This window comes from Leptodactylus fuscus, chromosome 2, assembly GCF_031893055.1.
Source record: "Leptodactylus fuscus isolate aLepFus1 chromosome 2, aLepFus1.hap2, whole genome shotgun sequence".
Taxonomy (NCBI): domain Eukaryota; kingdom Metazoa; phylum Chordata; class Amphibia; order Anura; family Leptodactylidae; genus Leptodactylus; species Leptodactylus fuscus.
Genome location: NC_134266.1, coordinates 29,550,294 through 29,568,407, shown reverse-complemented (window position 1 = coordinate 29,568,407; position 18,114 = coordinate 29,550,294). Strand labels below are relative to the sequence as shown.

The 18,114-nt window shown below is 39.4% G+C and overlaps 1 protein-coding gene across 3 annotated transcripts in view; it reads right to left on the bottom strand.

Moving 5' to 3' along the window:
- Positions 1-18,114, bottom strand: part of CADM2 (cell adhesion molecule 2) — a 1,317,105-nt gene that overhangs the window by 205,243 nt on the left and 1,093,748 nt on the right. For all 3 annotated transcript variants that reach the window (XM_075263548.1, XM_075263549.1, XM_075263550.1), the window contains one exon: positions 2,375-2,527. In XM_075263548.1, coding sequence (XP_075119649.1) covers positions 2,375-2,527 — 153 coding nt within the window. The remainder of the gene's footprint in view (positions 1-2,374; positions 2,528-18,114) is intronic.

The following is an 18,114-nucleotide window of genomic DNA, read 5'->3' as shown; positions in this document are numbered from 1 at the left end:
ATAACATTTACAGTGCATGAATGTGGGGCTCTATCAGCATGATTTTGCTGATAGAGCCCCTTTAAAGGGAAACTGTCCTATTGAGCAGTGTTTGGTCATTTGGCTGCATGTTATGGAGTGGATTGAGAAAATTGATATATAGTTTTATGGTAAAAAATTGGTATGTATTTTATTCAATTAGGGCTCTTAGGGATCCAGTGGGAGGAGTCATTAAAAGAAAGGTTATAGTCACACAACTGTGTTCATTAATTGGCTATGCAAAATCGGCCAATTAGTCTATTTTTAACAGCCATTTTACATTTGTTCCAAGGCCATTTGCCCATTTTTGAGAGCAAAGGGAGCCTTCACACGGAGTAACGCCGGGCTTGCAAAAATACAGGCGTAAAATCACTGTCCATAGACTGCAATGGATTTCTTTGGTTTCGTTTTACGCCTGTATTTTTACGGCCGTAAAGTTAATTGCAATGTATTTCAATGGGTTGAGTGTGTTTACGTGGCGTATACGTGACGCGTATACGCAGCGTAACACGGTCCATATACGTGGCGTTATACGCTGCATATATGCCGCATAAACACACTCAACCCATTGAAATACATTGCAATTAACTTTACGGCCATAAAAATACAGGCGTAAAACGAAATCAAAGAAATCCATTGCAGTCTATGGACAGTGATTTTACGCCTGTATTTTTACAAACCCGGCGTTACTCCGTGTGAAGGCATCCAAAGTCTGTCTTTTTACTGTCATGTGAATATATCTTAGGGAAGGTTTACACCTGTGCCCCATTCTCCACTTTCATTTTCGGTCTTCTGCCCAAGAAATGGGACAGGAGACGGAAACCGGCAGTCACTTTTCAAATCCATTCACTTGAATGGGTTTGCAAATTGTCCTCCCGTGAGCGTTTTATGGTCTCCGCGACAAAACCGTTTTTTCTTTTTTTAACCGGACACAAAGTTGAACATGCAAGACTTTGTGTCCGGTTAAAAAAAAAAAAAAACGGTTTTGCTGCAGAGACCACAAAACGCTCACGGGCGGACACGGTCTGTCGGGTTTCCGTCTCCTGTTGGCAGAAGATGGAAACTGAAAGCAGAGCCCGGGGCACAGATGTGAACCCGCCCTTAACAGTCTTCCCTGTATGAGTATAAATACACATATAGCTAAGTACTAAATAGGGCCACCCAATAGACTCAAAATACCCAGATGAGCAAAGGATTAAATTAATAGAATATGTTATTCTAATATTTTTCCCACAAACCTATGTTACACCCTGTTCAGCTCCTCCTCTCCTACAAAATGTTGCCCATAAATAGTATACCAAATTTAGTGTGATGTTCCCCTTTACTTATTGTAGGTATTCAGTGTTATCCATAAGGGGGATGATTTCCTACTTTTCTTGCGAATTGAATAATTTTTGCAAGTTGTGAATTATGTCAAATTAAATCTCCAATTTTGTAAGAATTTTTAGTGTGCGTGTAATGAAACTTTTATAGAACCTTTTATATATGTTTATTTCAAAGGGGATATCCACGTAAGAAACAAAAATAACAGCGCCAAGCTAAAATAGCGTAATATTGCTTGACAAGTTCAATGGTAGGCAAAAGGTAGAATGCTCACCTTATCGGGTTGTGAAGATAGTTCACAACCCTATGTAGACATAGGTTGTGTAAAGAAAAAGAGAGGACGGGAGTGCGCTGTTCGGAACATGAATGATCCTTTATTTAACACACAGCACATTTTGGGAGTATATCCTTTGCACACTTGAGAAAGGGATATACTCCCGAAACGCGTTGAGTTAGAGGAGGATATGAGAATATGTACATGTAGACAACTCTGGGGCAGTGACTTATCTTCTGAAAGAATAAAGGTGTGTCATTTGGAAACCCAACATGCCTCATCCTGCTTTCCATCAACGCATCTCAGCATAAAAACATAACTTAATATCGAATATACCGTCTTGTTTGTTGAGGTCCAATGGGTATCCATCAACGTATGACATTGGGAGAAATTCCGGCTCCCATACATGTTCATGAGTTGGTAGATATCCTAGCATAGATGACTTTACTCCAGTGGACGTGGTTAGATTTAGAGGTCAGTGTTAGACAAATAGAAATCCGGTTTATTGGTACATTTGTCAAACAAGCGAGTCAGTTAGTTATGAATTGCTTTGATGCAAATGTTTTTGACTACTGTTTGTTTTAATTTTACACTTGGTTTGATTTTATTATGGGAAAGTTATTTTCATTCTATAAAAACTTCTGTAGATATAAATGGTACAAAGTAAAATGTTACAGTCTAGTACGGCAAAACCAAATTACGAATTAAAGTGATGTCATCTATTTATTATGAAACTCTGATGACTTTGTCAGTACGCACCTAAAACCGTTAGGAAAGCCCTGGAAGTTTTGACAGGCATTGTAAACAAGGAACACGTGTACTGTCCTTCATCCGACAATGTGACGTCACTAATGCTGATGCTCAATTCATGCCAGGAAGCTCGGACCAGTTCAATCCTGTTGTCCCTAAGTGCTGTAAGAAATGCAAACAGAAGTCTTAGGTTAAATGGGAAAGACAATTTCAAAATCTACAAAATATCAGGTGGACAATATATTCATTTTCTTCAATAGCATTGTCTTCAAATTAATTTATCGTAAACATTTGCTTTATATTAGATAAGGTATGGTATATTAGATATTAATTATTAATTGACACATATATAATTTTTATATAATAAGCTCCTCCTACTTTTGAAAATACTATGGATTTATTAAGAAAAGAATGTGGACCCATTAAGATTAAAAACAAAATAAAAAATATATAATTTTTGACTTAAAAAAAATAAATAAAAAGTAGCAACATTTTTGCTCTACATCTAAGGTTAGGTTCACACTAGTGTTCGGGAATTCTTTTCCCATTCTGCTTAAAATAGATTTAAACTGAATGGGGGAACCCAGCAGAAATCTGGCAGCCCCATTACAGTCTTTTTAAAGGTCTCCATTTGTCAGGTCCGCAAGTGGACCCGAAGAAAACAAACTGAAACACTATTGTGAACCTAGCGTAACATGGCTTAGAAAGGGCACCCAAAAATTGTTAGTGAACTCCAGTGCCCTCCTCTGCTCAAGAATTGCAACAGATTTGCAAACCAGTGTGCTACATTTTGATACATGTGCCACAAAAAAACACACTAGTAAAAAATAAGCCAAGTTTGAAAAGGGGATAAATTCGTGATAAATTTGCCCCAAGGACTTTATGTAGATTTTCCTTCACTCACTTTTCCTAAATGTGGTTGAAGACGCAAATTTCTTACAATGTAAACTCAATATATTACTATAACGTATTAGCAAAACCCTCAACAATCAACAACTCAAACTGAAAGCACTGAGTAGGCTCCTGTAGACAAAAATAACATTATATATAACGGTACCAAATATTATTATCTTAGGATATGATGAACCTAGAAGAATGCTAAGGAAGGATACGTGTTAGTAAGCACTCGTATATTGTTGACTATCTCACTATATTTAGTTGAATTATTCATGTTGTATAATGTGATGCTTTATGTAGTAATGCAGAAGGGTAAAATAATGTGGTAGATATAAAAAAAGTTTTCCAGAATCCTGTGTGCCAGAACCCCACTGACCAGATAGACCTAAGTCTATCTGTCACATTTATAGATTTTAAATTGACCACAGACAGATGTGGTTGAGCATAGGTCCATTCAAACATAACCATGAAACATTGTCCTGACGATCAGAGGGAGTCACAATAGTTGAACCACCAATGTTCTAGTAGTTATATCACCTATTCAGTCAATAGGTGACAACTTTTTACTATTCAAATCCCCCCTTAAGCACCATTGCTTCATCTAGTGATGAGGGAATGGTGTATTATGCTTGACTCATTTAACTGTGTGGGGCAGATTTACTATTGAGATAACAACTAAACCTTGGTATAAATGTGTTACATCTTGGGTGGATCTTTAGTGTACCTTGAAGCATACATATCGGTGCATCTTGGTACATCTAGTTTGAGCTAAAATTTGTCCAACTTGGTTCCCTGACCGCTGTGGACATAACCTGCTCTTGGCCTGATGAAGATGCCAGATAGGCGTTGAAACATGTTGCCTTTTCCCTGTCCTATGGGTAAGAGCTGCAACTGTTCGTTGCTTGTATTACTTACCTGTTTGAGCTATGGGTGACAAGATATATATATATATATATTTTTTTTTTTATATTGTCGCTTGACACGAGTATGACATCTCAGAAGCTAAAAATTGCCTTGAATGTGATTAAATTTTACCAAAATTTTGGTAGAAAGATCTGGCTTACAAAGTAAACCAACCCATAGGTGATATAAATTTAGGGTAGACAGTCTAAAGATACATCAGTTTTCTCCCAGATCAGTCACTGGTATAATTGCCACATTTTCACATTGCCTATCTAAGTTTAACTATTAGTAAATCCAAATCTATATAGAACAATCTGGAGCTCTGTCCCGTAAAGTCTAGTTTTGCCGACAATAGATACATTCTGACATTTATCAGCAGAGAATTGTTGGTGTTAAATTTATAACACATCCATAAAATCAAATCAAATAAATTATTTCCCAATTTCAGACCAGCCCATTTTTTATTTTTTTTATCGACCAAAACAATTGCCTGCCTTCAACAATCCAATCCAGTAAATGCATTGCTCAAACTTGCGGAAATGACTCAATGAATTTCACCTCCATGACTTTAGAATAACCCCCATTACATCCAGGTAATGCATGAGTCCCATGAAGTTGCTAATAATGCCCATATTCCGTCCATTTCTTCCTAGAAATACTCATAAATACATAAATTCAGAATGAGTAACCGCCATTGAGCCTTATCAAATACGCGGCAAGGTGTGATATTCTTATTTGCTTTACCCAATAAAACATCGAGCACCTAATTTGCACTGATTATTATTGACAAGAAATGGTGGGACATGATTTGGACTGCTGAAATAATTGTATCACTTTTCCATAATGTGGATTAAATGATTGGGAGTTATGAGTCAACGGCTTATCTGCAATGCATGTAAAAAGGTAATTTCTCGAAACGTTTACTATCCAACATCTTATTAAGAAAAAGACCTCAATCATCAATGCATAGAACACCAGGGAATTACCTACAGCATCCCTTAAGCACCAAATCCATTCATGCTTAACAGAAATTCATTGGCATTAATAGGAATAACATACTTGAATCAAAGTCTGAAATCAAATCTACAACATAAAGTAGAGCAGTAATAAACATAATTAGGGTACAGTTCACTTCCTCTAATTTGCCGCATTCACAGATCTCAGAGAGCAATATCTGAGGTTTGCTCTAAGAAAATGTGTGTTTGCTATACAGAAATGAATGAGTAGGTACAATGTTGTTAGAACACTTGTTGCTTTTATTGCTAGACTCTTTGTAGTGTGTACTACGCGCCTACAACAACTCGGATGAACAGGAGCAAATCTAAGGGTCTACAGGTTCCCGGTGCCGCTAACATATTAGAAGACAATAACGTAGCATGTGATAAGTATGTGTTACTGGAAATGTGAAATATTATTTCAAGGGCATTAGAATAACTTTATTAGGACTGGTGCTTCATACAGTTTCGACTGGCACTGGGCACAAATGATTCATGAAGAGGCTCCTGAATGGAACTGGTTCAGATTTCAGTTATAATAAATATGTCTAGCCAAAGCATCCCCACCCCAGCAGTCCCAGCTCCCCACCCAAATTTGCATAATGTGATGAGTGAGGTGCAGAACAGGGGGTTGCATGCCACGATATCATCCCTCTGTGCTAAATGTGGTGTAGTGAGATTGTCCCTTAAGGATCGATCATTTCTGTGGTACCCCACAATTACCCTTTTCTCGAAATCGGGCAACTCTGAACTTCATGGCATCTTGCATGCAATTAATGCCAATGCACTAATGTCATTGCTGTTTCCTATTTAATGGCAGAAGGCGTGATGTACATCAAGACCGCAGATATCTTCATTTGCATGGGTGTCCGAATACTTATTGGTAGACAGTGTAGTAAGAGCAGTGACACCATTGAATTAACTAACACAAGATGGCTGATAACTTGCACAATTTCAAGAAGAGCCTAGATGACCTTCATGTAAGTAAAAATATCACTGGTTTTCGGAACTAGAATTTTTTGGATAGATTTTGATCCAGGGACCTAGTTCAATTTCCTAGTTTAGAGATCGGAAGGAATTTTTTTCCTCTGATGAGGCAGTTGGCATCCACTTCATGGGATTTTTTTGCTCTCCTCTGAATCAGCTTGGTATTGACTTAAGTTGGCCTTGATGGAGCTGATGGACTCCAACCTTATCTACTATCCCCAGGACAGGTCACCAATACAAGAACAGTGGGAGTCTAACACCAAGGACTGTAAGACAGATGTTCTCCTTAGGATAGGTCATCAATAAAAAAAAAGTACTGGTGAAGTCTAGTTTCACCACATTTCTTGTGCAGAAAACTGGCAGAGCTCTATATAGTCTAAGGGGCCACTGGGTTTCCATGGGTAACTGCTTTTTAAGCGGATGGAGTTTCCATTTTTTGGGTCCCCAAGCAGATCTGAAGAATGGAAACCTCAATGCAGATGTGAACCTAGTCTAACCTCTTTAATAGGGTTGGGCCAATCTTGAGATTTCAGGATCAATTTTAAAATCTGATTTCCGATCATTTTCCAGCCGATCCCGATCGTGAAATTTTTCGCTGATTGGGATCCGATCTTTCCTGATCGCTCAGCCCTAATTGTATATTATATATACTATAGGGTTGAGCCGATCTTGAGATTTAAGGATCGATCTTAAAATCCGATTTCCGATAATTTTCCAGCCGATCCCGATCGTGAAATTTGCTCGATCACCGATCGGGATCCGATCTTTTCTGATCCTGATCGCTCAACCCTACTCTTTAACTATACAATAATATATAATAAGATTTTTGGAATAAAATGAGTGCCACAAGGATTCCAGGAAATATTCTGAAACGCTAATGTGTATCAGGGTGGGCACACTTTGGGACACTTTGGGCATACTAGTGTAGCACGGTTAATCCACATTTCTACAATAGGGTAAATTGTTCAGACATAATATCTTTGCACAAAAGGCAACAATCACCAATAAAAAGTCATTGAAAAAACATTTTATCCAGCTGAAGAAATGTGGGTAACCTCTGCTACATCTCTACCTTTACGGATAAGTGTGCTAACCATGTCTAGCATTGTACGGGTTATAGACTTGTTGACATATGTACTTCTGTATGTTTTTATGCGCTATTTGTATTGGTATTTATACAATTTTTATCTTTTGGATTATGTATTAGATATTTACAACCCATGACATTCTTCTTGCCCATTGTGACAATTTTATTCCAGAAAAATTATTTTATAAACACTTGCTTTATTGTCTTAGTCATAGATACAATGAAATTTTGCTATTTCTTTTTCATTCTAAAGCCTTTTGTGTGCTCGTGTTTCATTGTCAGCTGTATATTCCATGGCGGTGCGAGGCAGTTATTGTGCTTTTTCTGTCCAGAGTATTCATGTTCTTTGTAATTCTTCTTCACTTCTCCTAACAGGACAAGAAGTTGCTTTATTGGTTTTCCTAAATCAAAAGAGGAGTTAGTTCTCCATAGATGCCACAGTTGTTCATAGGGTTTACACCTGTCGATAAAAATGTGCAGAAGTGTTCTTTCATAAGTTTCTTTTGGCTTGAGATATCTCAAGAAGAATGGAGTGAGATGGCCATTAAAAATGTTATTATTTTGTCAGGTATTTTTTATTTTTTATTCAATATGTGTCTGTATGAGAAGCTATCACATCTGTATTGTGAGAAAGAATTTGCACTGCATGGACATATATAGTCCCAAAAATTCAACTATATGTTCTGAGTGCACTGCAATGACATTGCCAAGTCATGCATTGCTATGGTGAAATTACAATATTGAATGAGTTTTATGGGACTTAAATACTGATGGCTTATTCTTAGGATAGGTCATCAATATGTGATTGGTGGGAGGCCAAAGACTTGGACCCCTGCCAATAAGCTGTTCGAAGAAACTGCAGTTCTCACAAGTCCCCCGGCTGATCCCCCTCCAGATGATGTTGCATTGATCAGTCACATGGTATAGCAGCATGAGACTGAGCTACAATACCAAAGGTAGCCCCAACAATAGGCATAGTGTTCCATGATGGGCCTAGAGTGCTCATGCTGTTGTCTCTTCCACCAGTTTTCTGTGGAGGTCCCAGATGTTGGACCACCACAGATCACATATAATAAATCATCAATATAAAGGTCCTGGTAAACCCTTTTGCAGTTGTGAATAGTTATAACTGTGCTTTATACTTTATATACATAACTGTATTTACACTACGCATACTGAGACTAACCCAAATCCAATAAATAAGTGAAAGTCCAAGTGTGAGAAATTTCTATACAATTCTTCTCTATCGGTTTGGGACCATTAGTCTTCATCTAAACCTACAAGTGGCTGTAAGGCAACTGGCTCCAGGAGGAGCCCTTAAAGGGGTTAGTTAATGAATAATAAGGCTTACCAATGGATTCCCTGCACAGGTTAATATACACTCCAGTTCCCCAGAGCCCCTTTACTACCTTTGTGGATGGCAGCTGGGGAGGCCAGAACCTTTGTCCCTTTATAGCTGCTCCAACTCTCATTGCTGTCAGCGACTTCATTCTACTTGGTATGTAGAGGTCTCCATTGAGTAGAATGGAGTTGGTCATATGTCCATCAGCCAGAGTGTCTGTTGGGGATCCAAAGGAGCATCTTCAACTGTCCTCTGCAAAGGTAATAAATGGGACTCTGGCAGACCAGTGATTTACGGTATATTAGTAATAAATAATGAGCGAACAGTAAAATGTTCGAGGTTCAATATTCGAACCCTATTATAGTCTATGGGGGGAAAATGCTTGTTTCAGGGGTAGGCAACGTTCGATCAAATTATACTTACCAAGTCCACAAGTGAGGGTCGGGCTGGATCCTCCGAGCAGTCTTCTCCTTGCAGTGTCCCCGCGGCATCTTCTGACTCTTTATTCACTCTGCCAGGCATTGGGCCTGGGCAGAGCTGACTGCGCATGCCCGCACTACAAGCGAACATGCGTGGGGAAGCTGCACAGAGAAGACTTCTAAAGGTAGGAGAAGAACCAGCATTGATTGGCCGACTGTATAGCATTCGGCCAATCAATGCTGGTTCTGCATCAAACTTTTACATTCAAACAGTGAGTGGTACTCGATCGAGTAGGAGTATTTCGAATACCGTAGTATTCGATCGAATACCTACTCGATGGAGTACTACTCGCTCATCTCTAGTAATAAAACTTAGTCAGTGCAGAAAATACACTGTTAGGCCAGAGCCCATGGGTTGGAAACACTGTAATTTGCCTGTTGCGTTTTACAGTACCTGAAAAGTGGATGGGATTCTTGTGACTCGCATGGCCACTCTGCTGTAAAAACCTGCAGAGTGGAAGTCGCAGCATTTCAATTATATCTATGGAAACGCTGGCGGTTTCCCCATAGGTACAATTGTAACAGAAAGTCTGCGGAGGAAAACTCTGTGAACTTTCTATTTAAAACGTAGCAGGAAGAACCGCAATGCGTTGCTGCTGCAGTTTTTCCCATAGCGCTTTATGGCTGCAGGTGGTCCCGTAGGGCCTTAGCCTAAAGATTTATTGCTCCCCTATAATGCCATTAACAATTGATCAAAAACACAAATCCAGTTCCCTTGGTTCACTACCACCATTGTCATCGACCAGTAAAAAACAGAAAACAAGGTGTTAACAAGATTCCTACAAGACTGAAAATTGGACAGATCGACAAATATTTGTTCTGCTCATTTTTTTTTATTCATTTTCACTTTTTACTTTACTGTTGCTTTAAATCACAATGTTGGCATGTAATTTGCTTGAAGAATTTTCTAAAATTACTTCGAAGAGAAAGGTAAAACTTAGTAAGAAATCTCCATTTCTATCCTCTCCAGTAATTCCTCAGCAGGCAAATTATACATTTACATAAGCATCAGGGTTACTTCTTCATCCCACTTTACAACTGTCAAAGCACTTGCATAATTATTAGAAACATCAACAGCCGCGATTGTTTTCCCAATTCCCCTGATATCGCAGCCATTAAATAGGAAATATCAAGAACATTTGAGATATAAATATGCAAAATACTGAATATTATTCAATATTGCAATGTCATAACCTGAAATCCTACACGACTGCTGTTACATTCAGTGTTTTGCTTTACTGCGATTACAGTTACACAATTCTACAGTATTGAAATCCTGTAAATGTAGGTGTAAAGAAAAAATGTGACTGTATCAAGGTCACCAGATAGGAATTGTTACAGAAATTGATGGATCAGAACCAACTTATGTGATAATGCTGATATAACTAGGTAAGTAAGAAGAGCGCTGAAAAAAACACAATAAACTGGTATCAGCTCAAGTAAGAACACGGTGCGGTGCTAAACGTTACATGTAAGGGCTCGTTCACATCTGCGTCCGGTCTCCGCTCTGCAGGTTTCCGTTTCCTGCACAAAACAGGGGCAGGAGACGGAAACCTGCCGGAATGTTTCCGGCCGTGAGCGCCGGGGAGCGTTTTATGCGCTCTGCGGCTAAACCGTTTTTTTTAAACCTGACACAGAGTCGTACATGCAGTACTCTGTGTCCGATTTGAAAAAAAAAAAAAACGGTTTTGCTGCAGAGTGCCTAAAACGCTCACAGGCGCTCACAGCCGGATTCGGCATGACAGGTTTCTATCTTCTGCATGCAGAAGACGGAAATCTGATAACGGAGATTGATTGCTGGTGTGAACCCAGCGTAAGTGGAAGTAATGCTGCAATGTAAGAATACTCACTAGGGACCCTGCAAAATCATTACAGAGGGAGGAGCAGTCTCGCTGGAAGAAGCCTGGATGGTAAGTATAATGGGGTGGATGGGGGGGGGGTAATAGTGATGATCCGTTTCCAGAATTGGTGAAACGGATCATCATCGGATAATCAGAAAATGCTCCTGGGGTGGTCACATAACCTCCCCATGGATATTGGTAACTATCTGTTTTTGATAAATTATGTTATTTAGAAAGTAGGAGGGTGTTTAGATTAATGTAGGGATTTCTACTTAACCCTTTTAAGACTGGCTTATTGTATGCCATTCTTAATAAAGGCCCCAACTGGCACAAGGAAACAGTGATTTCTGAAGAGGTTCCTGCCACTTCATGAATCACCTGTATGTCCTGGCACAAGAATGGAAATCTATGGAAGTTAGGAAGTTGTATCGAATATGTTTCCAACTCATGTCAGAAATCTGGAGTGAGTTATAATGAATATATCTGGCATAGGCTTCCATGTCGTGGTACGCACCACTGCCTTCCTTGCTCCACCCACATTTGCACAGTGTGGTGAGCATCGCATGGAGCAAGAAAAGGCCTTGAAACAAATGTATACTTATCTTTTCCCATTGTTCCTGTGTCCTTCAGCGCGTCCCGGATCGTCTGCTTTCAAAACATCATCCGGCATTGTACTCAAGCCGCTGATTAGCCTCAGAGCCAATCAGATAAGGGCCTGAATGTCAATACCTGTGACATCACAGGACCTCTTCCTGAGGCCTGCTGAGGCCACTATTTGGCCTCAGTGGTCGTGCGACCACTGAGGCCAATCAGTGGCTTCAGCACAACGGTGGAAGAGACCTGGGAAAGCAAACAAACCGAGACCTGGGAAAACAAATGAACCGAGACCTGGGAAAGCACACAAACGTGGGACAACCACTGGAGGCGTGGGACAACAACTGAGCCACAGGGATAGTTGAGTATGCATTTTTTTTCACTACCCACAGCAGATTTAAATTTTAAAAGTTTAGCCTGGATGACCCCTTTAACTGTAATCATATGTTAAACCAGTATATAAGAAACTGTAGGAGAGATCAGAGATGGACTGGAGAACAAGCCATTGCATAGTCCGTCTGATCGATTTGCTTCTACACAGCATTATGTGCCTGGTTGTGCAGTATAAAACATAGTATCTTCAAAAGTCAGACAAAGAAATCTCTTTCACTAAAAGCTAGTATAAGGGTGAGGACGCACATTCAAGTTTTTATGCAGTTTCTGAAGCCAAAAAAAAGGTGTCAATCATGAAAGACGAGAACCTATAAATGACAGATGGTACTGCACATCTATTTTTTACACTCCTGGCTCTGGATTGAAAAATTGCATAAAAAAACTTGAAGGTGTTTTCACACCATAAAGGTGTTTATATAATTATAAAAATGGCTCCGAAGGTGTCATGAAAAATATCTCAAAAAGTAGAGCATTGATTTATAGGACGATGTCACAAGTTACTTTAGTTATATTTTTAACGGGATTCTCTGGAAAGTTGAAGAATAAATGGGTTGTCCAAGACTGTGATGTTGCGCTCCACTTCCTCTTTCCGAACCAATGACATCACATCCATTGGTCACATGGCATGCTGTGGCTCTGTCTCATTCGAATAAATAAGGCTGAGCTGCAATACCATGCACAGCCACTAGTCAATGTATGCCAAGGGCTTAGTAAGTAATGAAGAGGCCACAGAAGTCAGTCTGATAATCTGGAAAAACTAATCCCATAGTAAGTCATTGAAGTCTATGGGACAATATTTAGAAGAATTAATGTCAAGGTTACCAATGTCAGGGTTACCAATGACATTGTCCAACCCAATGTCAGCAAACCTAATTCACTTAGCCCCCGGGCTCACATCTTTATCATCTGTGAGTTATCTCTTATAATGGTTCCGTAATAACAGATAGCAGATGTACCCATTAATTCTTATTAGAGATGAGCGAGTAGTACTAGATCGAGTAGGTATTCGATCGAATACTACGGTATTCGAAATACTCGTACTCGATCGAGTACCACTCGCTATTCGAATGTAAAAGTTCGATGCAGAACCAGCATTGATTGGCCGAATGCTATACAGTCGGCCAATCAACGCTGGTTCTTCTCCTACCTTTAGAAGTCTTCTCCGTGCAGCTTCCCCGCGGCGTCTTCCGGCTCTGAATTCACTCTGCCAGGCATCGGGCCTGGGCAGAGCCGACTGTGCATGCCCGCTTGTAGTGCGGACATGCGCAGTCGGCTCTGCCCAGGCCCAATGCCTGGCAGAGTGAATTCAGAGCCGGACGACGCCGCGGGGACGCTGCAAGGAGAAGACTTCCAGCCCGACCCTCACTCGTGGACTTGTTAAGTATAATTTGATTGAACGTTGCCTACCCCTGAAATGAGCATTTTCCAACCATAGACTATAATAGGGTTCGATATGCGATTCGAGTAGTCGAATATTGAGGGGCTACTCGAAACGAATATCAAACCTCGAACATTTTACTGTTCGCTCATCTCTAATGCTTATGGATCCGTACAGGGACCATTGGACCAAACAATGTCAAGTCTTGAACATATCCTATCCCTTGACCTTGTATATTCTATCGAGAGGGTTTGTAGAACCCATACTTTCTGTTTCCATGCACATGACTTAATAGGGTCTTAATCCACAATAAACATGATATTTAGGCATGCAATTCATCTTATGTTAATCTAGAATAATAATATAATAGCATTATGTATCATCAACATTTCATAAATTACAGGCAGAGACAGGGAAAGCAATAACCGCACAGGAGCAATTACGTTTTGACACTATATTTTGAGGTATATCCTTTTTTTTTTCTCCGCTATAAAACAGGTAACTGAAAACTATATTTTGAGCAATAAAGAACAGCAGCTCTCCAAGCCAAATGGAAATGAAACGCAGCATGGGATCGAGGTTCTCAGCCATAATAAAGCTTACCAACTCCTTTAATGGATTTTAACAGTATGATATTTGTCACTATTGATAGATAACTACTATGATCTGTTGAATAATGTAATAATAACATGGTCTGGCAGTTTGTATATCTTCTGGGCATGGAATTCACATTAATGTGGGCAAGAGTTGATTCCAGACTAAATAGCATCTGTCATCAAAATGCACTTTTGTGTTTTTTTTCTTCAAACATTTTTTTCGAATGATATAAGACATCGATTTGCCCTGTAAATAGCTAAAGTTATATGTTATCTTTGTTTCCTAAGGAATATGTCTGCAAGGGGATATTAGGAATCCTTTACAACTGTCCAAACTATGTAAGATCTGCTCAACCTTACATCATGGTTTGTGTCACATGGTAAGTACCATTGGTACCCAATGAATCCTGTAATGGGTAGAGGATTGTGCACCTTGTTGGAGCAGAGTAGCAGATTGTGGTTTGGCTTGGGGCCATTGCTAAGGACATTATCCCAGCAAGGTCCTTGTTTTTAACCCTTTAACCACCATACTGAGATCTGGATCCGGCTGCAAGGAGTCTACAAGGTCATGGTCCTGGTTTGATAGCAGCAGACAAAAGTGTGGTGCAGAAACAAACTAAAGTGCATAAAACTGCAGAATGTGTACACAGACTAAAACCAGCACAGGCAGGGACAGCCTGAGAGGGCATTCACACTTGCAACTTTGTGCAACTGTCTGGTCTCCATCCTATTGTTCATTTGAATGGGTTTTTAAAGCAAACCGCCAGTGTTTGTATGCAGCCTCTCCACGGAGAAACCATTTCATTTTGCAAGGACAAAAAGTCGGACATGCAAGATTTTGTGTCCATCCAAAAAAAAAAAAAAAAAAAAACTGTTTCCCCGTGGAGAAGCTACATATGGACACCAGTAGTTTTCTTTAAAAACCCATTTAAATGAATGGGTTTTAAAACTGGCCACCGGGAAGGAGTCCCCATCAAGTTTCCCTGGGAATTAGGAGACCCAGTAGACAGACAGCAGCGCAAGTGTGAACGCCCCCTAAAACAAAAGCCAGATAAAAAAACAACAAACATACAGGAACCATGACACATATTGCAGAATATAGGTAAACAGGATATATAGCAGAAAGCCCAGATACTAAAGATATACAGGAACAAACTAGGACGAAGAATAGACTAGACAGACAGAGACCAAAGCAGACAAATGCAGGCAAACATTTGTGTGTTTGTTCATCGATCACTCGAAAACGACTAAACAAATTTGAATTAAAATTGGCACATAGATAGTTTGTAACCTCGATTAACACATAGGTAGTTTTTATCCCAGTAAATTACATGGCTTCACGACTATTATGAATTTATGTTCACAGACTATATTACACTGCTCTTGCTGCAGCTTATTACTGGTTCTGATGAAGCCAGATCTGTTATCTCTCTGTGTAAACACAAAGCTAACCCTCATTCCATTGCATACAAGCATTTGAATATTATCTGATCTGCTCTAGGCAGTGTGCTGACACACTGGATGGGAAAACACCTTTAACCCAAATTGGCAGTTTGCCAATTTTAAACATGTCAGGAAAAATAAAATCTAATATGTCAAAAAATTCTAAAACAACAAGAGTTATGAAGGTAGCCAGAAGTCAACAGAGTTCTCCACAAGCAGAGCTCAGGGGGATCATCAACGCCAACAACACGCTCATTATATGGCCTCCTAGTGAGCTTCTGAGATGCCGGAACAATCACGGTCACGGTGCAAGGAACGAGTTCAGCAGCAGGACAACTTGAAAGCTGCCAAACGCCGGAGGAGGTGAATCATCGACGCCAACAACACGTAGATGAAGTCACAGACAGAGGCTAGTATATATAGTTCAGCCACATTGTGGAGCACAAATAAGGGTAAAATAAGTGGTGGCAGTCAAGTTTGGCTGAGGATAGCTTCCAGGTGAACTCATTTGGCAGTATTTGGAGCAACAAAAAGGAAACCCTTATCAAACATACAGTGGGGCATGTTGGGTAGTGCCCTGGTTTCTATAATGTTAGGAAGAATTAAACTTAATGCAGCATTATTCTAATTTGTGAATTGTCTGAAGGCACTCGCTGAATTACCTAATGAAGGGCATTATCTAAGGGCTTCTTAAATAGGTACCACTTCCTCATATAGGTTGTGTGAGATGAGATAAGATAAGCACTAGACATAGAATATGATAAAAAAAACAACCTCTCCCTTTACCTTGTTTTCATTTTGTCCAATATTACAGTTAATATGGAGACATAAAGAATGATTCAGTAAGGTTAGTGCGAGAGCAAAGGCTTGTAGTTAAAGTAACAGTATTAAATGGCCAGTGACTGAACATCACAGCAAACCTGTCTGATGGCCCATAGCACCCAATCACATTGCAGCTTTTATTTTTCAAGATCACGTTTGAGGTTTGCCTTTATAGTGTGACATAAGATGGTGACATTGAAGCAAGGAAAAGCCTATGACACAAATAGACTATATTTGGCAGATCTTTCTCTATAAGCAGGATGGTTCTCCTCTACATTTGCTAGTCCTGGATGATATCTGAATGGAACTCTGCCAGAACTTTGGTCAGGCTGTGCCAAAAACATTAATTCTCCATTTGTACTGACCTCCATGAAATCCTGACCTGCGATTTTTTTTCAGTGGGGCTACATCAAGGACATCATTCGTATGGCCTCTTTGCAGCTCACTTCTATTCAAGTGACTGAGGAGATCAGCAATACCAAGGAGGATTGATATACTGTACAATCGTATGATGTTCCCTGAATGAAGTTTCCCCTGAATGTTGTGGTCGCTTGAAAAAACTGATTGGCAGGGATGTTGGAGTCAAGCCACCTGCTGATCTTCAATTTTCTTTCCTAAGGATAGGTCATTGATTAATAATAATCACCTACAAAAAGGACAGTTGTCCAATATCTGCCATGATATCAAAATCAATATATATTAATGGTTAGTTCCAAGACAACTACTTATATTGACTCAAATAGGATGCAAGTATATCAGGTATCAATAAAGATTTGTATAGTGACACATGTGGTTGTCTACAGTCCAAGGCTGTCCCCACCATGCACATTATATATGTGTATAATGATGAATTGACCATTTATGGTATACATATATATATATATATATTTGTAGTGCATATATATATTTTTCCCATCAGTCCACGAGCTTTCTCCACCAGGTGGTTTGTAATTTGCCTATGAAATGTCCGGGTGTCTCGGTGTTTTTAAGACAGTGATATTTATTGGTTTCAATAAAATTGTTGGATCTGTAATTTACTCAGTGGTTATTTTATTGCTCCGTGGGGTGTTGGTGTTTATCATCAATTAATAAGCCTGGAAAACCCCTTTAAGTCCCAACCCACAAATCCCACCCGCGCTCTCAGTGGATGGCCAGCCGAAGATATTGTTTTCTGCAGGATTTCTACAAGACCGTATCAGGATCATTAGGAAGATTCTAAAGACCGACAAACAATGGGGGTATATATATATATTACTTTTAGCATTTATTTTCATGTATTATTCCTTTAATTCACAACTCCAATGAAGAAATTATAGGCATATCTTGTATTTTCTATTGCAGTAAGCCTTTATTTTACCTTCAGATTTATATAAAATGAATTCTAACAGCAATTTAAGTTGAAATCCATAGTTCCCATCCAATGTGTCAGGACTTATTTGCATGACAAGCCTGATGTGTCACAAGAGTTAAGATATTACTAAAGAAGCTGAATACGTGTGATGTGCATGGCAGGTGAGCTAAGGAGTCCAAGTCTAATGAGCAGAAACTTCTTTATTGTTTCATACTGCATGTAATTTGCTCTTTATTTTCTTTACAGATACAAAAGCGCTGGATAAATATTTAACATGAAATACATTATAAATTGTTCTACTACTGGATTAACATGTTTCTCAAAAATATAATAAAATTGCAAAAAAAACAAAACAAAAACCCACATAGTTATCATAAAGATGAATCCTTCACTTAAAATTATGCATAAAAAACTCCGCTTTCAGGGCAACATGGTGGCTCAGTGGTTAGCATGGCAGCCTTGCAGTGCTGGAGTCCTGGGTTCGAATCCTGCAAGGAACAACATCTGCAAGGAGTTTGTATATTCTCCCCGTGTTTGTGTGGATTTCCTCCCATTCTACAAAGACATACTGATAGAGAGGGGAAGGGAGTACATTGTGATCCCTATATGGGGCTGACAATCTACATTACAAAAAAAACAAA